The sequence below is a fragment of the Epinephelus moara genome, chromosome 16, assembly GCF_006386435.1.
Source record: "Epinephelus moara isolate mb chromosome 16, YSFRI_EMoa_1.0, whole genome shotgun sequence".
Lineage (NCBI taxonomy): Eukaryota > Metazoa > Chordata > Actinopteri > Perciformes > Serranidae > Epinephelus > Epinephelus moara.
The window spans coordinates 21,620,506-21,645,030 of record NC_065521.1 but is presented as its reverse complement, the minus strand read 5'-3'; the positions used below and the strand labels follow the sequence as shown (position 1 = coordinate 21,645,030).

At 41.4% G+C, this 24,525-nt stretch overlaps 3 protein-coding genes across 4 annotated transcripts in view; 2 read left to right on the top strand and 1 right to left on the bottom strand.

Moving 5' to 3' along the window:
* The first annotated feature begins 4 nt into the window (after positions 1 to 4).
* On the top strand, positions 5 to 10,056 carry ttc34 (tetratricopeptide repeat domain 34). 2 transcript variants are annotated; one of them, XM_050065003.1, is made up of 8 exons: positions 5 to 870; positions 3,295 to 5,082; positions 5,483 to 5,705; positions 6,282 to 6,474; positions 6,821 to 6,987; positions 7,306 to 7,579; positions 7,785 to 7,999; positions 8,423 to 10,056. In XM_050065003.1, exons 2-8 carry the CDS (start codon positions 3,365 to 3,367, stop codon positions 8,966 to 8,968), a joined length of 3,336 nt encoding a protein of 1,111 aa, XP_049920960.1. In that variant the 5' UTR covers positions 5 to 870; positions 3,295 to 3,364; the 3' UTR covers positions 8,969 to 10,056. The 2 variants fall into 2 exon arrangements, with proteins under 2 accessions (XP_049920960.1, XP_049920959.1); XM_050065002.1 differs by having other exon boundaries at positions 5 to 1,073.
* alas2 (aminolevulinate, delta-, synthase 2) lies at positions 9,761 to 19,268 on the bottom strand. The gene is made up of 10 exons (XM_050065004.1): positions 19,113 to 19,268; positions 17,505 to 17,826; positions 17,312 to 17,407; positions 16,971 to 17,193; positions 15,597 to 15,781; positions 15,285 to 15,464; positions 14,229 to 14,393; positions 11,696 to 11,964; positions 10,789 to 10,951; positions 9,761 to 10,436 (listed from the first exon to the last, which is right to left on the bottom strand). The coding sequence occupies exons 2-10, from the start codon at positions 17,803 to 17,805 to the stop codon at positions 10,273 to 10,275; spliced, it is 1,746 nt and encodes a 581-aa protein (XP_049920961.1). The 5' UTR covers positions 17,806 to 17,826; positions 19,113 to 19,268; the 3' UTR covers positions 9,761 to 10,272.
* Positions 19,269 to 21,129: 1,861 nt separating this feature from the next.
* LOC126403285 (N-terminal EF-hand calcium-binding protein 1-like) overlaps positions 21,130 to 24,525 on the top strand; it is a 29,752-nt gene continuing 26,356 nt past the window's right edge. The window contains exon 1 of the mRNA XM_050065859.1: positions 21,130 to 21,429. Coding sequence (XP_049921816.1) covers positions 21,313 to 21,429 — 117 coding nt within the window. The 5' untranslated portion in view covers positions 21,130 to 21,312. The remainder of the gene's footprint in view (positions 21,430 to 24,525) is intronic.

Genomic DNA, 24,525 nt, shown 5'->3' with positions numbered 1-24,525 from the left:
TCAGCACAAAGAACAGCTGTCCTACATTGTCCATATTGCTTGGACAGAAAAAACATAGATACAATGCAAAGAGACTTTTTTTTTTTTTTTTTCATATTGTAAAATATGTTCGTAGAGCATCTGAAATTCTGACAGCAGGGTTAAATAAACACAACTGTTTTTTTGCTTTGTAAAAACACACAAACTGCCAAGTAGCTGTATCTTCGGATGAGAGTGGTCATTTTACAACTGTACTTGAATGCACCACTTTGGTCAACTTTTTAATTAGTGCGCTATTTAAACTTTTATTTCACATGCTGATGTTTAATAGTAGATAAAACACAGAAATCAGTGTTTAATATTATATGTGCTGCGTCTAATCTATTTAAATGGGCCACTCCATTATGCTAAATTCATTTAACATATAGAGGACAGCCACAATAATACAATATGAGATCATGCTGAGTGTTTTTCAAGCATATTAATCGATATAGCCCCCAAAAAATAGCATACATGCAATTTGTGTAAATAGGACATTTAGTTGGAACATTTTCACGTTGTGTCTCTTTGTAAAAACCTCTACCACAAGGTAGGTATTTAAACCACCTTTTCTCACTTTCACAGCTTCTCTCGCTTTCGGCATTCCTAGAAACACCAACCGTCTACTTCTGTCCCAGTTAACGTAAAGGAACAGATCATATCGCCGACTTTGAAGCAGATAAACAACAAAGAGCTGCCTCACTCACGGCATTGTGGTCTACTCATAAGCACGAGCGTTAGTGGTTTCCAATGGCAACCGGACCCGTGCTCTCAAGAAGAACCGCTCGCGCATCAAGACGGGACAACAGAGGAGAGCCCGGTGGATTTTATCGTGCTATGAAGCTGGTTTCGGTGGGTTTGTGTGTCTTGTTGCTGTCTCTGTGTCTTTCCGCCTGTTGGAGACTTTAAACAAACTTGGCTGCGGCTTTTGTTGTGTGAGCGGACACACCGTGTTGCCCTGGAAACTCTGAGCACGCTATTGAATTACAAAAATGGGGCCCAGGTTTTCTATTCTCGGGACCTTCAGTAACACAAAATGAAGTGACACCGTATCGGTGAGTTGTTTTCTAATTTAAAAAGTCACATTTTTAGTTAGTTTTGTTCAGGTTTTGCTGGGTCTGCAACAACAGCCACAGGAGCAGGTAGGTTAAGCACGGGCCAGAGAAGGCAACAAACCCCCTCCACACAGGAGGGTAATAAGTTTACAGTATCCAAAAAAAAGTCAACACATTTAAAGTAGGCGTTTATTTTATTAATTTTAACCACAGTTTTTTTCACTTATGTCATTATTTGTCACTGTCATAGTGGTGCACTACATGTTTTGCTTCAGCATAATGTCTTGAAAGTCCCAGTGGGATTTATGGTGGATATATTGGCAGACATGGAATATGATATTAATAACACTCACACTCATCCCCCACTGTTTATGTAAATGAACTGATTCAGCCTGTGAGTGTACAAAACAATGTTAAATGTTACCTGAGAGACACAAACTGGATCTTGGTTAATGTTACCTAACTTACAGTATATATATGCATGCACCTGGGAAGATAAAAGGACAGTTAAAGGTCCAGTGTTTGCAATTTAGGGGTATCCATTAGCAGAAATAGAATATCCTCCTGTGACCCTGTGTCCTTATAAGAGGACATCATATTTTGGGTTTATTTGACCTTATACTTCATTCTACTTAACTTAGACATGTTGTCCTCATTCGTGGACACTTTTTTGTGCCATCTAGTGGTAGTAAGAGCGCAATACACTAATCCATGAAAAAACAACATGGCAGCCATCTCTGTCAAGTCAGTCTGCAGCTGATCCCGACACAAAAGGTCCAAACACTCATCTCATCTCATTTTATGGTTCAAACTTGTTTATTTAGGATAAATAATGTTTGTGCTTTGATATGGCAACAAATTTGACCAATTTTAGCCACAGTAACAAGCTAAGACGCTGTTAGTCAGAAAGTACTTGTTTGAAGACATTGGGACTTTATTGTTGCCCCATTCGAGGACTTTGGGACTTAATTATCATTGACAGTGTTTAGTTTTTTTACTTATTGGGTCCTATTGATCCCAAATAGCTAGGAGAAATTAAAAATGCATACCAAACAAAGGTTCGGGTCTCAAGAGGATAAAGAATATTAACAACTATGTTTTCATTAGTTTATGATCACCTGAAACTAAAAATCTAGTGTTTGTTCCCATGAATGACACGTTTATATCTAGGTCTGTATCTGTGACCCTTAAACTGGGAGAGTGTCTCAAGCAAATTCCAGGTACATCTGAGGTCTCTGTCTAGAAGAGTGCAGTCCTAGGAACAGCTAAGATGCTATGCAGAACCCTCAAACTCCCAGGCCTCTGGTAGAGGATCCGAGCCCTTATTTTGCAATGCTGGTGCAAAGCAGGTTTAGAGTTTCAAACATGTTTGTCTGAAAGTAGATTAAGTCTTTTAGCTGATAAATAACCATAATGCTGTTACTAAACAGAGAGCTGCATCAGTATCATACTTTCAGTAAAAAGATGTCACAAAAAGCCAGTTCCACAATGAGCCAAATATCAACAGTAAAAATAATATTGAACCAGATAATAACAAAAATAATGATGGCTGAATTCCATTTTGCTGCTTCGGTTTCAGAGCTCTGATTATGTTCATCCTGTCACACTGTCATGGCTCACTGGCACACTTAAATAACACAGAGCCATTGTTCAATTCCCATTGAGGGACGTTTCATTACAGTATGAGTGTTGATAATTCTGGAGCCAGTTGCAAAAAACACCTTAAGTTAAGGATTTCCTTAAAGTCCTAGTTAAGGTTTCAAAATAACATTGGTTGCATGAAACACCCCTAAGTCTTTTCCGTAAAGTTTTCTTAAAATGTTCACTTAAGTATTTATGGTTTTCCCCTTGTCTTGGTCTTATATTTAAGGAATCCCTAGACCATTGCTCAAACAACCTTAGCATTCAAGAGAAGGTAAAAGCAAAACAAAACAAAACAAAACAAAAAAAAACATGCGTGGGTCCAAGCAAACAAACAATCTCCACGGCATCTTTTACCACTGTAAAATCTCTTTCAGTGCAGTAAATGAGTAGTTTTTCCTTAACTAAGGGATTCTGTGCAACTGTATAAGTCCCTCAGCTAAGGAGAAATTAAACCTTAAGTGTCATATTTAAGAAGAAAGCTAAAGGAGTTTTGTGCAACTGGCCCCTGCTCTTTAAAATAGTAATGTGAAAGTTGAAAAATGACTTTTATCCTCATTTCCTGTTTTTTAACAATCAGGTGACATCAATGTTGTCATCACTGTGAACAGGTGAAGAGAGAAAAACAGATACAGAGGTCCTGCTGCCTGATGATGACTGCTCTGGTCCGACCTGGAGTTAATGTTTCAGGGCTATGTGAGGATGGAGACAAGCTCCTTGAGGCTGGAGAGTTGGGGAGGGCTACCTCTCTGTACATGTCTGCCTTCAGGACCCACGCCGCCTCCACCGTGTCCCACATGCGGAAACTGAACTCAGGCCTGGATGGGGTGATTGATACTTTAGAAAGCTGGCTCGACAGTCATGGGGAGGACCAGCCCACTGAGGGTCTCAATAAAGGCCTTGCAGCTGTGTTTCTGTCCACACTCTGCCCCAACAATCTGTCAGCCACCATTTTCAAGATGGAGTCTCTCCTTCAGAGTGGCGGGCAGGGCTGTGAGGAGATTTTTGCTCGCTGCACTGCTCTGCTTGATGAGATGCGAAACCCTCATCCACAAGGTGCGACTCGCATGGTGTTGGAGATAACCCGTGCCCTGGCCTGCTTGTTCACAGAGCCTCACAGCATCAAGGGACTGAAGCTTTACCTCAAAACCTACCGGAGTAACAAATCTGCAACTGTCTCACTGGTGAAAAGCAGACAAGCTCAGCACCTTCCCAAAATAGTGAAAGCCTTTACAGACCAAGTGCTGCACATACATCCCTCTTTAATATTTGACAATGAGTGTGTGGTGGCAACAAAAGAGACTGATAAACTAAATGTAGAGACGACTTCTACAATTATTGAGTTTTTGTTGGCTATCTCACCCTGTAATAAAGAAGTGCAGGAGCTCCAAGCAGCATATTTGTTTTTGACAGGCAGGTGTGGGGACAGTGCAGAGGTGTACTCTGCTCTATTGCATCATGATTATTCTCAGAAAATGTCAGAGAGTAGTGCAGAGAAGTCATTTCAAGACTCTCCTGAGAGGACAGCTAGACTCTTAACTAGTCGAGCGGCTGCCTGCTTGTCAGCCGGTGGACGGACTGCGGAGGCGTGCAGGGATCTGGGGGAGGCATTTGAGATCCACCCTGCCACTGCCCGAATTTATTTTCAAAAGCTATTCACAGATTATGGTACAGGGGTGGCTGCTCGCAACCATCTCCGTCAGCAGGCAGAGAGAGGCCTGTCTGGTTACAGAGAAAGGGTCCTCATCCGTCCAGACCTGAGGTCCACTGAAGGAGTCGAGCTCCTGGACCCTGTGATCACACAGTTACGGACTCTGTGCCATTTAGAGGCAGACGGGGGAGGCAGAGAGCTGCGGGTACGACTTGCCGACTGTCTTCTCCTCAGAGGGGAACACAAAGAGGCCCTCTCTATCTGTAGCCAGCTAGCTGCCGCCCAAGGTCAGCAGAGCTATCAAAACACAGTGCAGGTGCTTCGTGGATATGCACGGCTTCTCTCAGATGACCGTAAGGGGGCGTTAGAAGACTTTCAGGCTGTGATTGAACACAATGCTCCTCACCCGTCCAGCTGTGTGCGGGCGCTCTGTGGCAGGGGGCTCCTGCGCATGATGGGAGGCTTAAACTACCTCACAGCTCTAGACTATGTGACAGCCAGTAGGCTTCATCCTCAGGAAACAGCACTGACTGTTCGCTGCTTGGTGCCATGGAACTACCGGGGGCTGCTGTTTACTGTTTTACTGGAGCAGGGACGAGTCATGCTGGAGGGGAGTGGAGAGCATGAATCCAAGTCCAGGTCCAGTGGAGGCTCCCAGCAGGCCCAGCAGAGGGATCAGCCGCAGGCCCCATCAAAGAGAGACAACCACAGATCAGGGTATGATGTTTGTCTCACATATAGTTTACTCAAAGGCCTTTTTTAGAAGATATTTTCACATGTCATAGTAAAAGCACAGGTGTAAATTATAAAATGAATGAAGGCTGAATTCCGTTTAGCTGCTTCAGTTTTAGAGACCTGTCTGTAATTAGTAACGCCTGTGCTTCTCCAGCTATGACATGTCAAGATGTCTGCTGTGAAAAAGGCCTATGACAAGTGACCTGTCCAAAATCAGAAGTTAACTATGCATCTTTTTTGAAATAATTAATTCTGTGGTTAAAGTTAATCTGAATAAAACTACAATTCCCAGTTTATGATCTTTGTTCTATTGAAAGTCTCCACTCATGTTCTCTCTCAATGAAATGCTTTTTCTTGCTGTTGTACCTGCTCTCTGCATTAGGACTCCAGCAGGTGTCCAGTCTCTGGCTGTGCTCCTGATGGAGCTCCAGCCCAGTGCTGATGGGTCTCAGATCCTAGCAGCAGATGCCTTGTACCAGCTTGGCCGGGTGGAGGAGGCCTACCGGCTTCTACTTTCCATCGGGCCCACCAGTCCTCGGGCTCCCATCCTGGCTCGTCTCGCACTGCTGCAGCTGCACAGAGGCTTTCTGTATGACACAAATCAGGTATGTAAATTTGGATGTTGGGTCCCAAAGTGAGGTGCAGGGGAACCACTGAATCACAATCCCAACTGCAATTTTTGCACAGATAACATCCATTTAAGAGTTCTCTGTAACAATATCTTGAATCTTCCGTTCTTTTTCTACAGTTATATGAAAACAGAAAGGCCTATTTCAGACTCAGTCAGTCAAATTGCTCTCTCTGGACACTTCAATCTTTCTACATTTCAAGAAATAAGAAACCACAGGGACTCACTTACACCCCCTCTAATTACATGTCTTAATTTGTATAATGATAATAATGCATTCTATTTATAGGCGCCTTTCAAAGCACTCAAGGACACCTTACAAGACACAGTTAAAAAACAAGCAGCCATGTATCCATAGATCATTAAGTAAAAAAAATCCATAATATACAATAAAAGGTAATAAAACGACTAGACAAAAATCATAATTAAAAATATTAGGTATAAAATCATTTATTCTTAAGTGACACAGTAACAAGTTGGTGATGTTTCAGGACCTGTACAACTTTTCCTGTGAAAGAGATAAAGTTTTCATATCTGTCCATTTTCTCTGCAGCTGCTGAAAAAGCTCATTCAGTGTGGTGACACGAGCTGCTTGCGCCCCCTGTTGGCAGTGGCACAACAGAAGGATCGAGCCCTGCTCCAGGCTCACTGCCACTCTGCTGCAAAACGCATCCTGGAGGGCTCGCGAGAGGAGAGCAGCGTCAGGGAGGCTGTGGCATACCTCTCCATCGCTATCATGGCCTCTGGTGATTAGAGCCTGATTGATGAGATATTTGTGAAGTTTGTTATTGGTCTGATTCTGATTGTTGACTTAATAAATTGTGAGTAATACGTTAATCTAGATAGGATTATAGGGATAAAGAGAGAGGCTGGCACAAAACAGGGGCTTTGTTTCTGTGTTTGGCTTCAGTTCAGCAGAGCTACATAACTCTCACATCACTGAACACAAAGACGGCAGATTGATTCAGTATAATTTAACTAGAAGACAGCCAATGTGAGCAGAATCAATTTCAACACATATCAGTTCAGTAAAATTGAAAATAATAATGCTGTGAATATTGTGAAACTAATCAAGTAACTGTATTTTACCAGGTGGTGAGGCAGCAGAGTCTCTGCTGGAGAGAGCGAGGTGTTACGCCCTGCTGGGCCAACAAAAGACAGCCATCTTTGATTTCAGTGCCATTTTGAAGGAGCACCCAAAACACGTCCAGGCTCTCTGCGGGAGAGGCTTTACCTATCTCATGCTGAACCAACAAAAGGTATTATTGAGTTGAAACACTGTCAAACATGCTTTTGCTCAGAGCCTTGTATGACTTTAAGACGTTTATTTTCTCCAGCCTTCTCTAGACTTCAAGCCACGTTAGGCAGCTAGTCAGGAGGTATTCAGCTCAAAAAGCATTATTGGAAAAAATTTGAGAACCACTGATCTAGAGAATCTCAGAGGATGCTGTTTTCTTTTACCAACATATTTAAATTTTTGCTGCTAAGAGAGATGTATTTTTATGTAAGAGTGTCTAATGCAGCTGTAGATGATATATATGTTCATTTTAAATATAAAATTCTGCCTTGTCCCTCAGGAATGCACTCATGATATCCTGGCAGCACTCCAGATAAACACTGACATAGTCACCAAAGACATCCTGTCACTCAAGGAAAAGGCACGGAAGCTTGTCTGCGATTGGCTGCATCAGTTCTGTCGGACCAATCTGTCAGACATCCTGCTTGCTAATGCCGTCCCCTGCCATGAGGAGCAGCTCAGAGAGGCTTTTATAATTGGTGGAGCTCTGATGAGGACTGACTGCAGAGACCCCAGATGGCATCTCCTCTATGTGGACATACTCTTAGCCAAAGGTGAGGTGGGAACTTTGCCAAACTTTGCTGATTTATTTCCCAGTGGGATCCTTGATGTCACTTGAAATGATCTGGTTAGGAGATTACGGCGTAGGCTGTGTGGTGTTTCCACTTTGATTAAAAAAAAATAAAAAAATACCAGTGAACCTGGTGCTCCTTGTTTACAGTAATCCTTACTCCTGCTGTTATGGTCCATCTGCTCCAGGTGAAGTTAAGGCAGCAAGCGCTCATCTGTGCCAGGTGTTTGGCCAGGAGCCAAGAGATGCAGTGGCCCAGGCCAGGGTGGGTGTGGTGGAGGCCTGGCACCAGAACTACCGCAGCGCAGCTTGCAGGCTCAGCAAACTGACTGAGAAAGATTCATCCATTCTGGTCTTTCTGCTGGCCCTGATCCCATTCAATCAGCGAAAACGCATGGCACAGGTAAGCCTACACCCAGGAATCCTAAAATCATTTTAGAACGAGCAGCGTTGCCAAAGTTGTACTGACTATAGACAGAGAGCAATATAGTGGAGTGTTCTGTCTGATGTTTTTACATAGTATCATTCTTTTTAACTTCACTTTTTATGGTTTAACACAGAGCTGACTGTCTGATGCTGCAGTGGCACCTCCATCAATTTAGGAGGTTCTGTCTGACTGTGTCACAATAAATATTTAATGTGCTTGAAGCGGACAGTAAGGTCAAAAAAGATGGAAAAATATGCATAATGTATGATAATGGAAAACATCAATAAACTATTTCACAACGTTTTTCAAGACAAGGCAACAGCATCTCTCCTTAATCTGGCTAAAGTCCTGTAAATAGGGAGTATTTATTCATTTATAAATTGCATTTTAATTTCTCAGGCAGCAGCACAGGAGGCCAGCAGTGTGTCATCAGCTGGCCAGTGGGATCAGGCCCTTACACTCCTTACTGTGTCAGTACAAGCAGTGGGCAATCACAAACTCCATTATCTTCGCCAACGGGCTGCCTGCCTCGCTCAGCTGGGCCTACATGAGCGAGCCATAGCTGACCTGGACAGAGTTATCCAGAAACACAATGGCTCTGACTCCAGCTGCTCCGAGGACCCCCAAGTCTGGGCGGAGGACCTGTGTCGGCGGGGCCGCAGCCTGGTGCTGTGTTCCAGAGAAGCAGCAGCTCTGGAGGATTTTACTCTGGCCTTGGAGCTCCACAGGAACCAGACCATCCAGTGTGTGGAGGCTGGGCTGGGCAGGCTGCGTCTGGCTGAGTGCTTCCTGCGGGGGGCGCTGCAGCACTATGGGGAGCAGCAGCTCAGTAAAGCTTGGACATTAATTGAATGTGGCCTTGTTGTGGACAGTGAGAACACAGAGCTGCGAAGACTGAGGGCAAAGGTCAAACGAGAAGTGGCCAGCCCCTGCAATGTCAACTAGGATTTATAATCATAAGTGCACAGGAGCTCCAATTGACCTCACATAATGTAGCCATGTCATTGCCTGTACTTTAAGATGTTGTATTGTGGAGGAACGATCTAACTGATGAGAGATCTTCTTGATGGTTCTTTGAGGCCACGGTGCTCATTATATTCAAATTATGTCTTCCAATTTCAGTCTAAATTTGTAGCAATAACAACAGTGTTTGGAGTAACTTGTGTCCACCAAAGTGTTTTTTCTCAGCTAAGACAGTTTGGTTGCATCTGGTTGCTATGATACGGAATATCTGCAGAATAAAAATGTCGGCACAAGGTAGAGTGCTTGCTCTGGATAAGTGAATGCTGAAGCACGTAGGGAGAGAGCCAAACCCAACGGTCTATGTGAAACATATATTAATATAAATACAGTATATTAAGATATGTATCTTTCATAGTTGTTGTTGTTCAGCACATGTAAGATGTAACGGTTGGTCTTCATGGTATTTTTCCTTCCTATCCTGTGATTGAATGGCTGGGTAAAAAGTGACAGTGATGAGTGCAACGTTTTTCCCAAAGTTGAACATTTTCCACTCTCAGCATTCACTCAGTGCCTTGTCATGCTGCTGGCATTTGTAACATAGTGCAAATGTGCAGTGCTTCCCTGGCAGAGAATTTTAAAAAGACACTGGCCTCAGGAAAAAACGCTTTGGTGGACACAGCCCCCTTAGTATTCAGTATCTTTATAATTACAGCAAAGCAGTATATTGAATGTGAGAGGTGTATGTGAGTGGTAGAGATTCCCAAACACCACAAATTTATTGAATGTTTTATTATCCCTTATTTAATGAACCAATTAACTTTTGGCACTTGATAAATACTTAACTAAAACAATTGATTTATTGTGGGAACAGAAAGAAATTATGATAGTCATGATTATTATATGGTAGGAAGGATATTACGCAACATGACATTGAATATAGTTTAATTCAAACCATCACACCTAGATAAGAGATTCAAGAAAGTGCCCAGTGTGCAGGTTTCATGCTTTTGAAATGGAGAAGGCACAATTTTCTTTAATCATATCCATGACAGCAAGCACAATTTAGGAAGCATAAATACAGGAAAACAAATAAATGCTGGAATGTAGTCCACACCACTGACACTTAAGAATGTTTAAACCCAAGTACAATTTGATACTCATGTACTTGTCTCAGTGCATCTGAAGAAGGACCTGATTTAAAAGGATGTTGAATATAGCATTAATTTCTACATATACTGCATGTGTAACTTGTGTTGAGACATTACATGTAATTTGGTGTTATGGTATTATGCCAGCACAGTGATGTATTGTGGTTCCATGTTGCCGAAGTAGGATTTCTCCCACTCACTCATCAGGTCAAAATGCAGTGGGCGGGCACAGAAGGTGCAGGAAGCCGTGGCCGGGCTGTTGAGCAGGAGCCCTGCCTCCTGCCACACCTCCACCAGTTTCTCTGTGAATGAAACACAGAATGAACAATTAAATGCCAATATTTATTTCTCTTTTACCTCTCTGTCTTAAAACGTAATCTGTGTTTATTTTAGCCAGCCCACACTGAGGTTATAACGTCAGTTTTGTTACAAAAGAACAGCACTTCAAAGATCTCTTCAGAGTATTGTCATTTATACAGCAATGCAGTATTTGGTGACAAGTGGATGCCAAGAGCCTCATATATGCTTACAAAGCAAAGAGACTCTCAAAGGACAAACATAAATCACTTGTACCAGCCAGTGTCCCCACTTAACTTGATTGGAGGTTTACTAGAACAGTTCTGACCTAATTTCGGTAAGGATCCCCTCACTCACCCACAAAGTACTCCATCATGGCGGGCTTGTGATGAGGAGACGGAGCCAGACGCAGCAGCTCCTCACCACGAGGCACCGTGGGGTAGTTGATGGCCTGGACGTAGATGTTGTGTCTCTCCAGCAGGGTGTCGCACACCTTGGTGTTCAGCTCAGCGTTGCCCACCTGGAAAATGGATCATGAGAGGGGATATGAGTGGACGCTTTTATTCAGCACAATCAGGCCATGCGTGTTGAAATCAGCTCCATCACTGCAGTCGACTTGGTCTACGGAGTCATGAGTCTGCCACTGGAAATATTACAGAAGTTTCCTGTGTTTAGTTTAAATCGTGTGATACATTTTTAAAAAGTAATCACAAATTGATGAATTCAATTAGCATTTAAATGATGCATTAAAAAACAGGATAAAGGTTTTAAATGGAATCACAAAATAAATGGTATCACAAAAAGATTAAAGTTTGCATAATTTAAATGCAAATTTAATTAACATAATGGCTTATAATTGCTTTTGAAAGATTATAAAGTGGATTCTAATTAAATGATGAAAACTTCTAATTATTCAGGTGGCACACTCCAGACTCATATGTTCTGTGCTGTACTTGTGCAGTCTTAGAGGAGTAGACATGAGACCTTTTTTGCACTGCAGACATTTTGACTTCTAGTTAAAGCACAGGTGTACTAATAACATTAATCAGTAACATTAACTGTCATTCAGTTCTCATAATATAATAATTCTCTGTGACAATATTAAGATAAACTTATGCTTCCTCCTGAGATAAATTCCACAACTAATATTTCTCTGACCTCAAAGATTCTCTAAATACAAATCCTAGCAACTACAATAGTCAGATGAGGAGTTGGTGCAGTGAGACATGGTAATGGAAGCAGCAGCACTGCTAAACCCTCGTACCCGTATGGGGATGATGTGGCTGGGACAGTTGACCACAGGCAGGCCCTTATCCATGAGCAGCTGCCTCATGTGCTTGACGTTCCTCTGGTGGGCTCTGCGGAGCTGCTGCCCCTCGGGGCTCCTCAGGACCCGGACTGACTCCAGGGCTCCAGACAGGACCATCGGGGGCAGGGCAGTGGTGAAGATGAAGCCGGCTGCGAAGGAGCGCACCGTGTCAACCAGGGCGGCACTGCTGGCGATGTAGCCTCCAACACAGCCAAAGGCTTTACCTGGAACAGCAGCAGATGACACAGAGCATGTGAAGTGAGGAAACATAGATGGGAGGTACATTTATTTAAGTACAAATGTGATGTTTAAAATGAGTATTTCAACTTTATAGTGGTCTACTTTTTCTTTACTGTTACATTTCAGAGGGGACACATTGAATTTATACAGTATATTCACACATATTTTACAGACATTTAAATATGACAGTTGCATAGTTACAGATAAAACTATATAAAGTTGTTTTAAAGGGATGGTTTAGATTTTTTGAAGTGGGGTTGTATGAGGTGCATATCCATAGTCAGTGTATTATATACAGTAGACGTTGGTCGGCTTGCCCCCAGTTTGAAGAGGTGGCAGGAGTGACAACACAGAAACTAAGTAATCTACTACATTGGACGGGGGCAGCAGCAAAACATATTTTAGCCACCTAAAAAACAATTTAAGTGTACAAAACAAACATGTACACTACATTGAGAATAATTTCACTGCTCTACCTTTTTCGTCAGGCAGCCCTTTTTGACAGCTTAATTTCGCCATCGACATCGTCATTTTGGCTCACTGAACATGGGAGCTTCTGGTCTAAAGCTGCCTCAACTAGTTAGTTTGTGCTATTGTGTGACTGAAACACCAAAGTCTCACAATAAGACAATCAAATGAACTGATAGATGAAGAGGTAGACCAGCAGCTCTTCTGTTTAGCAATGTTAAGTCCCTGTTTTTCCCATTGGACTCAATGCTTTCTCAGTGGCTTTGAAGAAATTGATATAACAGCTTCAGTAAAAAGTCGGAAATCACCATCTGATGTCAAGATAAAGCAGTGAAAATATTATGAATATAGTGTACACTTTAACTGATATTGATTTTTTTTAGGTGGGACTTTTTTTTTTAGGTGGCTAAAATAGGTTTTGCTGCTGCCTCCACTGCTTAGTTTTCATAGTGGTACTCCAGCCTGCTTCTCCAAACTGGGGTTGTGTGGACTGACATCTACTGTTTGTAATACACTGACTAAACTGTGCTTTGGTACTTCATGTTGCTCACATGTCTGTGCTAACATGCCGTTTGTTGTTGGTGTTATTGTATTGTACTAATGCTCTGCTGTTGCTTGTTGCTTTGCATGGCTTCTGTTCTTGAGAATTTCTGTTTGTTGTAGTTATTGCTGTCTTAATTTTATTCTTTTATTGGTTTTAAAACATCTTGCCGAAGGACTGCAGTTAAAAATTAGCCAGCTGGCTAACACTGGCATATTTACAGAAATGTTGATTAATGTGCCTTGTACTATAATTAAGATACAATAAAATGACTATGGATAAGTTCCTCAAACAACCCCACTTCAAAAGATCAAAACTATTCCTTTAATAACAATTGTTCTAATAATGATAATAGGGCCAGTACCATGACAGTTGGAAAACAGCCATTCTGCATAATGTGTACTTTTAATACATATATAGATTTTTTTTAATGAAAGTTATGTAATTTTGACTCCTAATTGACTGTGATAATGTATTTTTAACATTGTGATATTACTACTTTTACTTAAACAAAGAGTCTGATTGATACTGCATGCTGATACACCACCATTAATTTGTTGTTTCAGTTTGACCTTCTTTATTTATTGCCAGGTGAACACTTGCAACCATGCCTCCTAAAGTCAAGTGTTGTAATCCAGGATTAGTTTACACCTAATGTGAGTTTGACAGGATTTTCTACCTAAAACCCTGCAGTTGTCATAAAGCTACGCACAGCACCGACTCCCTGATGATGGTGTTATCAGTGCGACCAGAGAGGGAGTAGAGCCGGCACCCGGCTGATAAAACCTCTGCTTCCTCTGATGAGGACTCACTCCTCTCCTGACCTCATTTAACCAACGCTGGGGCAGTATCATGCGTGTTGGGAGCTATTGCAGCCGTGTTGGCATATGACAGGGTCGGTAAGGGCAAGTGGCTGTAAATGGGAGTTTGGCCAAGAGACAGGCAATTAATCTAAGACAGTTTGAGGCCGTTTGCCCCGCCCTTTCAGTGCAATGGATCTTTTTCACAGCAGACATTTTCACTTGTCATAGTAGGAAAAGCACAGGTGTATTTTTGTGCATGTTAGCTCACTGGAATCTGGCACACTTCATGTTATCAACTTCACCTGTGCCTCTCCTGCAAAGACAAGTCCAAATGTCTGCTGTGAAAAGGGTCCACAGTATATTTCATCACACCTGCCATGTGATAGGGAGGTATGATGAAACAGGCTTCCTTGTGTAGACATTTTAAAAGCCTTACCTAAGGTCCCAGAGACAATGTCAATCTTGTGCATAACATTGTCCCTCTCTCCCACTCCAGCTCCGTGGGCTCCGTACAGGCCCACAGCGTGCACCTCATCGACAAACGTCAGAGCTCCATAACGATGAGCAACGTCGCACAGCTCTTCCAGAGGACATATGGCACCTGTAAGCCCCAGAGAATGAGGTGCTATAATTAGAACTGTGCAATATAGGCGAACAGCAGGAAAGTCATGCTGCAAATGTCATCACGGTGTAAGATCTACATGTATGGGGAGTTATTTACACTATATGCAAATATCAAAATCTCCCCAGCATCTATAAATTATAAGATGTTTATATCAAAACAACCTTTTTGTGTTTGTGTTTTAAAAAATCCTCCTGGATATGGTCTCAGTCATCCATTCAGTCTACTTCAGTGTGTGCTTTATGGAGCTGTCAGCAGTGTAATATCACACAGAGAAATTGAGCTGAGGGAGGAAAACTATTTCCTCCCATGGGAGACAGTGATGAATGACAAATAATGCAAGCTGAATAAATGAAGATCATAGTAGTATAAATACTCTAAACCTGGCTCTCTCTTTATTAGCTATGAATTATGAACTCCTTTTCTCTCATTAATTAAAACATTGTGTTTAAAGCGTGTTGTTTCTTTAAATTTTTGAGATGTCTATAGCTTGTGTGCCAGTTTTATATTTCTTTCTGAAGTCTTGGTGCCTTTTATTATTAAAACTATAAATATTTAATAGCTTAACTGTGAGCAGGCTGTCTCCATAACCACATAGCCATCAATAAACAGTAAACAAATATAATGCATCTCTTAAAAAGACAAACATTTATATATTTTTTCACTTTAAAGCTACTGTATGAATCATATTACTCAGAGTAAATAAATATAAAGATTTACATCTCTTGGCTCTTGATTTTAATTGATTAATGTCTAAATTCTTTCTGCAAATAAAGGGTAATTTTAAGTAAGTACCACGTTTGTGAGTAAATGCATTAAAAATCTAAATAATCTCCTCTACTACTACACAGTAACATTCACAGTACTCACCGTCCATGGAGTGCACAGTCTCAAATGCTACTATTTTAGGTGTCTTGGGGTCTGAGCGTTGCAGCAGCTCCTCCAGGTGTCGGCTGTCATTGTGGCGGAAGATGAAGCGCTTGGCTCCGCTGTTCCTGATGCCCTGAATCATTGATGCGTGGTTCCCTGCATCAGAGTAGATCTCGCACCCTGTACGCCACAATGAATACATCATGAAACCAGTGGAGGTGACTTCCCTCTAAGCAGTATCAACCCTGAGATAGTATCACCTTTTCTACAATGGTTGAAATGTGACATGTGAGGTCAGAGATCAGTATTTACCTGGCAGCATCTTCGCCAAGGTGAAGAGGGTGGAATCATTTGCCACGAAGCAGGAGGAGAAGACCAGAGCGGCGTCCTTTTGGTGCAGGCTGGCCAGCTCCTTCTCCAGAGACACGTGGAAGTTACTGGTGCCTGAGATGTTCCTGGTCCCGCCTGCGCCTGCACCGTGCCTGTCCAGGGCATCTCTGAGATCATCAGAACAAAATGATAACAAATTAAGCTCATATACTCCATGCCGTGAAATTTTATTTCAAATTCAGTCTATAACATCAAAAATAACCGTGCCAGGTGCTCCAAACCCCACTTACTAATAGATTTACCCCTACATGTACATAGCAAAACACAAATGGTGCAATTGCTGCAGTTTCAGGTTTGTTATTCGCCAGAGCTGTAGAATCAAGTCAGACTTGAGACTTGAGTGCTATGAGAATTGATTAACTTGAAAAACATTCAAGTGAAATCTGACCTGGTTTAATCTCAGAAGAATATACAAAAATCAGTGACGTGGGACCTGCAGGACCACTGGCTATCTTGGCTGACATTACTGCCTTTAAGAGGCTGCGCCTTTACGTCAAGATATCAAAGCGAAAATGGTTCTACGGGTGCCCACGAGTCTCCCCTTCACAGACATGCCCACTTTATGCTAGTCCTATGCAGCTTTCTGCATGCAGTATAAATGTGTTATTTTTAACCTGTTCTAAAAATGGTGTACTTGCATAAATTGTGTATGACTGGAACGCTGAGACACAAGTGGATTCAAAGAGCCCAATTTTATCCATGTGTGATGATGTTAGCCCCCATAGTAGCCATTTCATTGTAGTGAGACCATTTTTGAAACTTGACCTCACAGTATAAACGACCTACTGTGAAACTTTACAACCACAAACTGGAGACACTGAGCAATAAGAGGATGTTTGGCTTTTATAGGTGTATTGACAATAAGGAGGGTTCTGAGCAGTTTCAGGAATAGATGTGCTCGCCATCCAATTGCAGAAAAATGCGGTCCTTACAGAAATCTCCAAATCCAAAAGTTAACTTATGAGACATAAATGCGCATGGGAATGGCCATCACACACTCCCATCATAATGTTCTAAACCCCTATACACTATTAACTTTATATGACGAGAAAGACTCTACACAAAGTGCTCAACAGCATCTCAAATTAATCTTCAGGTTCCCAGTTTTCAGGTCATGTATACCACTGCTATGTGGAATATACTTGCTGTCTCTCCCTAAAGAGCCCCTGTCTCGCCTTTAAGAAGACAGAAATGGGTCAATGGTGGGTTTCTAAGGGTTTAAAGGACTCCACTTTGTAAAAAATACAATATTGTTAGACCTTTAAAGCAAAATGCAGACAGACTGTCTCCTTTTACCTGATGGCACCGAGGACCTGTGTGTGCCGACTCATTCCCAGATAGTCGTTGCTGCACCAGACGGACACCTGGGAGCCCTCCCTCCCAGAGATGGAGTAATCCTCGGCAAAAGGGAAGACCTTAGCGCTCCTGTTCACGGTCTTGAAGACTCTGTACGTGTGGTCGTCCTTTTTCTCGGCAATCTTCTCAATGAAGAAGCGGTCATAGTCGTAGCTGGGGCCAACTGCAGGGGCGATAGTGTTGACTTTAAATCAGTTACAGAATCCAATGAACAGCTAATCTACTTAGGCAAATAAAGGAACATAATTTACTAGACTACATCATAAAAAAATTAAACTAACCCATGTTGTCTTTGAGGAGGTGGGTGACAGTGTTGGTTTGATCTGATGTTGGGAGGAGTGAATCCTCTAAACCCTTCAACAGAGAAGTCATCAAACCTGTGAAAGAGGAGTGCAGCTCAGTAAGTGTCACATCTTACTATTTTGACTTGTATTCTCACCTCTAGCATCATCACAGCTGGATAAATCTACCCACCTTCTTGGACGTCCTCTTGGACTTCAGGGCTGGCTTTGACCATCCCAATCTGAGAAGTGACAAATGGGCAGCCCTTCGACACAGACACGGCCACCTGAGTGGCCGTCTGAGCAAATTGCCTCTTTTGGTCCACAGTGGGAAGTGGGTGACTCTTGGGTTTGGTGGCCGTGCCGCTCACGCTGATCTGGCAAGCAATGATGGGGCATTGATTGGCCATGGACAGCAAGGCACCTCCAGCTCTCCACAAAGCCGGCTTAGGCGCCAACTTTAGGAAGGGGCAGTGGTGAAGGAAGGCAGCCATTGTACTTCAGCTGTTCCTACTCTGAGACAGAATATAAGAAAGGAATTTCATTTTAGTCTACGCCTGTAAAACATCCAAGGCAAATGCATTATATCTTAAGAGAGTGTGAATTTCATCGCAGTCAGGATATGTAAATGAATGTCATGTATTTACTTCTGCCTTAAGAAACTGTAGCTCAAAACTTAAATCCAATCCCTTATATAGTCAGGTAATCAAAATGTAAAATAAGGCTGAAAGTAACAATCCTATCATAGTTTACAAAGTTAAAGATGTCCAGAGGGGGAGGAAATGTGTGTAGTGGTTCAGTTTGGCGACAGAGAGCAGTCGGTGCCTCCTCCAGGGTGCGGCAGGTTGCTGCTGCTTATCTTAAATCTGCAGGCGCTCAAGTGCTGCCCTGACAGACGTCATCAGCTGATCAAATAATCCATGATAAAACGCAGCAGGGATGCATTTCTTTTCTTATACATATATATATATAACTAACATTTCCCAGCTGTTAAACGTTTGTCAGACTCAGAGGTCAAAATTAATGTTGAATGTAAAATAATCCACCAAATTATAACAAAAAGGAGACAAAAAAAAGAAAAGAAAGTCGATCCAGGTTTATTTTACACATGAGCACCTTAATGTATAGTTAAGTTTACAGACAAAGGCTGCCCATGTCCCTTCCCTCATAATCAGCTGTGGTCAGCAGATAAAGCAATTCTTGGGATCAGTTTTTCTTGTGGTTAGATGTTATCTTTAGGTCGGTCCGTCAAAGACCTTTAAAACACCACAAATAGGTCAAAAGTTTGTTTTTATCTTACTAATGTTTTTGTTGTTGATGTTGAATATATTCAACTATTAATCACATGCAAAAAAGCCACATATCATTTAGTTAGCTGTAGCCTGTAGTATCCACACCTCACGTTTCCTCTCATTGACTGTCAGCAAAAGTCAATTAGATACAGACCGTGTGTGTATACATTTATATTCATTCATGTTGTGTGTTCTCCACTACATGGATTAATAAAAAAAACTTACATGGACATAAAGAAGTGTCAGATTCAAATAAAAAAATTTAAGAAGTATGCTATATTTATTGCTGTATGTATAGTGTGTAACAATAAATAATGTTATATGGCAATGTATAGCAGTGTACAATAACACTGATTCTAGTAATATTTATGATAGTAATAGTATAATTACCACCACTGCTATTACCACTACTGAAAATCCAAATAATAATGATAATGCTTAAACAACAACAATAGCAGCAACAAGATCAATAATCATAATAATAATAATGAAAAAGTTGAGAAGCTGACCTGTTGACCTGCACTGAGGACGAACTTCAAAACAGCAAAAAGAAAGTCAGAGAGTGTCAACAGTTATTAGTCAGATGTTGAGGAGCATTATGCAATCAGCCTTGTTCCCACCCATCAGAGGGGTCATATGGGTCTCAGGATTGGGGGCCACCCAGGGGTGTGTGTGTATCTGTGTGTGTGTGTGTGTGTGTGTGTGTGTGTGAGAAAGAGAGAGCGTGCGTGTGTGTTTATGGGAGGTGCAAAGATGCTGATATGGTTCCATTTAAGTTGTGTCCCTCTTCGTCTTGTAAAATTCATGGTGGACATTTCACTCTGATGTCTGAGCTGTTTAATGACCTTTTAAAAAAACATACACATATATTCTAGTAAGTATTATAACAATTATATTTTTAGTAGTTTTTGTGGAAATTTAAACAAAAACACACAAATATTTAAAGGAATACTTGTGTTTTTCTGTCATGCCTCCACACTGAACGAAGAATCCAAAAACTGAGAAAGTACTTGAACTCAAGTAATTTGCGCAGTATAATACAAGTCTCATTTATCCAGTCATATGTTCAGCACTTCTCAAACACATGCATTGTCATCAACATCCGTCAGATTTTTAGGAATCTTGGTGTTATTTTGATCAGGCCATGCCTTTTAATCATCATGTCGGATCATTGACAAGTACCTGTTTTATTCAGCTTAGAAATATTGCAAAGCTCAGGTCTGTGGTGTCTCGACCTGAGCTACAGATGATTATCCATGCTTTTGTGTCCTCCCGACTGGACTACTTCTAAACAAATCTTCTCTGAATCGTCTACGAATAATCCAGAACGCTGCTGCTAGGTTGTTAACCAGGTCCAACAGGTCAACCCACATCACATCAACCCCATTCACTTCAAGATTCTTGTTCTCACATATAGAGCCCTCTACGGTCAGGCACCTGAATATATTAGTGACCTCCTCCATCCATATATTGTCAGTAGGTCCCTTAGGTCTTCAGAACAGGTCCTACTGGAACAAAAGGTCATTGTGCCTTTGAAGTAGTGGCTCCAACACTTTGGCACTTTCTTCCATTACATTTACAGTCAGCAGTCTGTTTAGAAATTTTTAAAAAACAACAACTGAGGACCCATCTTTTCAAAATGGCCTTTGTCCCACCCTTAATTGTCTAGTGCTTGTTATCGTGGTATGTTTCTCTGTGTGGCCTCACTATCCTGTATTTGCTCTATGTTTTGCTTTATTTTTGTCACTTTGTTTGTTGTTTTTGTTGTACTGTCTTTGTTTTTATTGATTGCATGTTTTATTGTTTGATTGATTGGTATTTTTTGAAGCACCTTGTAAATGTCATTTCTGTGAAAGGTGCTATATCAAAAAATGCTATTGTTATTATATTATATATTTTCACTAAAAGCTAAGGCTACTATTTAAAACACTCCTGCATGGAAGTAACTTGCTTGCATGAGACTGTTTATGTGGAAGTGTTTTGAATAGTAAAGGTTTATTGAAAAATGCATGTGTTTGGGAAGTATTGAGCATATGACTAGATAAATGAGACTTGGATTATACTGCATGTGTGAATTTGTAAATGGATGTTTTGATATAGTTTTGCTGTCAAATGTGGTCACCTATGAGTTCAGTTCATCAAGAAAATGAATTAGTTTTTTGGATTCTTCGTTCACCATGGAGGCATGTGGGACAACTAAGGTTTCTTAGGGGGAGTAATTAATACACAAATGATCAGAAAGTCACCTGTAATCACTTTAAAGTTCATCTGGGAATATAATAAGAATATTGATAGTTTCCAGTGCAAGTCTTGAAATAATATCTCAGGAGATAAATGCAGCCTGTCAGCTCGAGCTTCTTTGTTCAGCTGTTGTCTGTGAAACTCACAGCCTATAATTAACTGTTTCTCTGTCAGTGTGTGTATGTGTGTGTGAGTGTGTGTATGTGTGCTCTCACCAGCAGATGGTGCATTTTTATGAATCGCTCACTGCTGGTCGTGTAGAGGCGGAGTTTTCTGTGCTACTGTCGACGTGCATTCGGCGGGCAGCAGGCAGAGGGCAGCAGGCTGGGTCCATCTCATCCCTACTGGATCACAGGAGCAACATCATCATCCACCATCCAGCCTGACAAGGACAACCCCTCCCAAAAAACACACAGGGACAGGACAATATTTTGATTTTAAAAAGGAAATCGCATCGAAAGCGGCAAGATGCTGGCCTGTACGGAGATGATCACCATGTGTCTTCAGTCTGCAAAGCACGAACACTTGAGGAAACAGCAGGAGCTTGAACGCAACCAAAATCAAGCCATCTCTCTCTTTCATGATGTGAGTATACAGTGGTTTTGTGACGTTTAAGTGCCTTCAAGATTCACCCTCTTGTCATCTGTCATTAATAGAAATCCTTTAGAAATATGTCCATGATATGTTTTGCTCACGACCACCTCTCAGAGGGTCGTGTTTCAAAGGCGCAATATGAGTAATACACCGTCCTTCACCCTGCTCTTTATGAATGGTTCACATTGTAAGCCTCCCATTCACATCGGGCTTGATGTGCAGCATTATGTAAGAAAGGTGAGTGCATGCCCATTAGTGCGTGAATGACAAAAGAGATGCCACAACACAGTCATCTCACATACAGCTGCTTTGATTCATTTAACCTGCAGAGCTTTGCAATGTTTTCATGTAGTTGTTTTACTTGTTTTATATCATAATGAGGCTCATGGCATTGGTTGCAGCTTGCATAGTGTCTATATTAAACATGATATGGCATGAATTTTTAATGAGCAGCCTTCCCCCCACACAGCTCCAATCAAACACACAAAAATAGATGTTAAATGTTGAATAATTTAATCAGGGTTTTGATTGCACGGTTGAAAGAGGGTTGGATTTACATGCACATGAATGTTTCCTAACTCTGCTTTTTGCTATGATATAAAAAAAATAACAGGTGATCCCTCCACATAAAAAACAGCACTACTAATGCAGTGCAGTATCACAGTGTATTTAGAATCATTGCTTGATGTTAATGGCTGCCCTGCCTCTGGTTTACTGAGGGCACAAACACAAGACAGTGTATTAGAAGCATCATTTCCCAGCCTTAGACTTCCTGACAGCTGGCTGTAAATAAAATTCCCCAGTTTCCTCCAGGCAGATTATTGGCCAATGAGGGGAACATTAGACTGCAGCAAGAACGCATTTGCTTTAAATGCAGTTAGCATCCATTCTCTCCAGCCCAAGGCTGCCTAACATTTCTTCTCAGAACCTATTACAGTAGCTAATGGATGGTCATTTATTCTTTAGGCTAACAGCTGCAGAAATTAAAGGTGTGATCACTAGAGGGTAACGTATCCAACATCATTCACATGCACTGTTGTCTTTCCTCATTTGTTCCTTTATCTCGTTGAAGGAGTATTTCACTGTTGGAAATAAAAAAGTAGGCTGTCTGTGCAGTAGAAAGACACAAATACTTTTGAAATTGGTGCTATATGACCAGAGAAAACAGAGAAAAGGCGCTGTGGCATTTGCTTTTCGTCAAAATGTAGAAAACCTACAATTACCAGAATGCATTGCGCCGCACCAACACACCCGCTGGTGAGTGACGTATCACGGAAAAAAGAAAGAAGAGGAATAAACAAAATGGCAGCTGGCTGGTAACAACATTTACAGCTGAAACGGTGAGCTTGAATATGTTTCTGAAACTATTTTTACGTGTGAAATAGCAGTAACGTAATTGTGGTTCATATTTTAGCAGCGCTGCTTAGATTTACCGCTTGAGGTCGGTGTTTTAGCCTCCATTATTACCATACAAAAACAATATGGCGCCCGCTTAACGTTCACAAATTCTTGTAGCTATTACAGTCAAAAAGGTGCACTAAAATGTGTCTTAAAATATTTTAGGAGTGAAATAGGCAATACAATAACAGAATATTAGTTTATATTCGATCAGCACTGATTTGTTTTGCCATTTAATCTGAGTTTGGTCTGAGTTTCTTGTGTCAGTGGCGGTGTGTTGTGTAACTTGTTAGCTACGAAAATGCGGAAGTAACATCACAGTCTGTCTGCAAGGTTAGTTGAGAGATAAGCAGGGTGATGTGGGCGCTGGTAAGATGGAGGGTAGTTTATCACAGTTCCTTTGCACATATTACCCACATCATCAGGATACAAAGCTGGCTGTAAATCTGCAAAGTATCTTTTTAATACCTAAGCCATGCTGGTGCTCACTCTCATATCATATCAGGATTTTACAGGAAATTGAGCATCACTTGTGCTTTCCTCCCTCTACACAGACTCATCACAGCTCTCTTAGCTTGAGGAGGCTGTCAGTGTTTTCTGTCTCCGTGTCTCAAAAACAAGCTATTTGTCTATATATATAATTAGACAAGCTGAAGGACTTATTGTTTGATTTAACCGACTCACAGTTGTGTGAAGGCTGTTAGCCTGTACGTCTTTGAGAAGTGTTGTGCTGCTCTTTTTGAGATAACAGTTATCCTGAGCGGCTGATGGGAAGCACTGTGGTGCTTTTCATACATAATCGAGATGCTGTAGATGTTCAGAGGGTGTCAGTTACTCCTACTGTAGTTTTATTGTGTTCAATAGGAGTCGGTGTGATATATCAACAAGCCCACGGGACTGGCTGAGATAGAAATTACGATCACGAGCAGCATCCATGTGGCTAATACTACTTCTGGTAGATCTTCATTGGCTCCATCGACTCCCCCAACCTCCCACTTAACAGCACAAAGGAGGAATGAAGGCCAGTAAATCTCCTTCTCAGGTTTCTCCTGAGCCGATGCTTATTGCTCTCAATTTGTTTCCCAGATTTTATGGAGCAGCTCCCTGTTGGCTTCCTCTGAGGTGTCTTCGACAAATGCTTGCATCAGCACTTTTACAGTTTGGGGGTATTTGACAGTGATGGCGCAGCCTCCAGGTTTTACACCATTACCTGCATCCAGAGCTAGTCATCATGACTGCATATCAGTCCGGAGGTGTTAAAGGGCGATACAATTTGTTTTTCACGGTCTAGTGCATTCATTTAGAATCCTTTATACAACTAAGTCGACATAGCAGCTTGAAAAGCTTTCCTGCAGCTGAAAGGTATTAATAGTTTATGTGGTGACAGGCTATTTTATGGAGTCCCAAGACCTGACAGAGGGCATTAAAGGATTATCAGAGGAGTCCAAAATGTGACTGAGAACATCAATACTTTAATATAAAGCTTTATACTTTTCCTTTAGCTGGTATTTTTTCTGTACTAATAGCACTAACTGTATTTTTTATTGATGTATTAAATTTTATTTCTGACTACTCTGATAAGCTTTTACTGCTTTGAGTCAGTTTCAAGGCTGCATACTTTTCTAACTATCCATAATTTGTTTTTAGTGATTCATAATATACAGACCACTTACTACTGCATTTAATGTT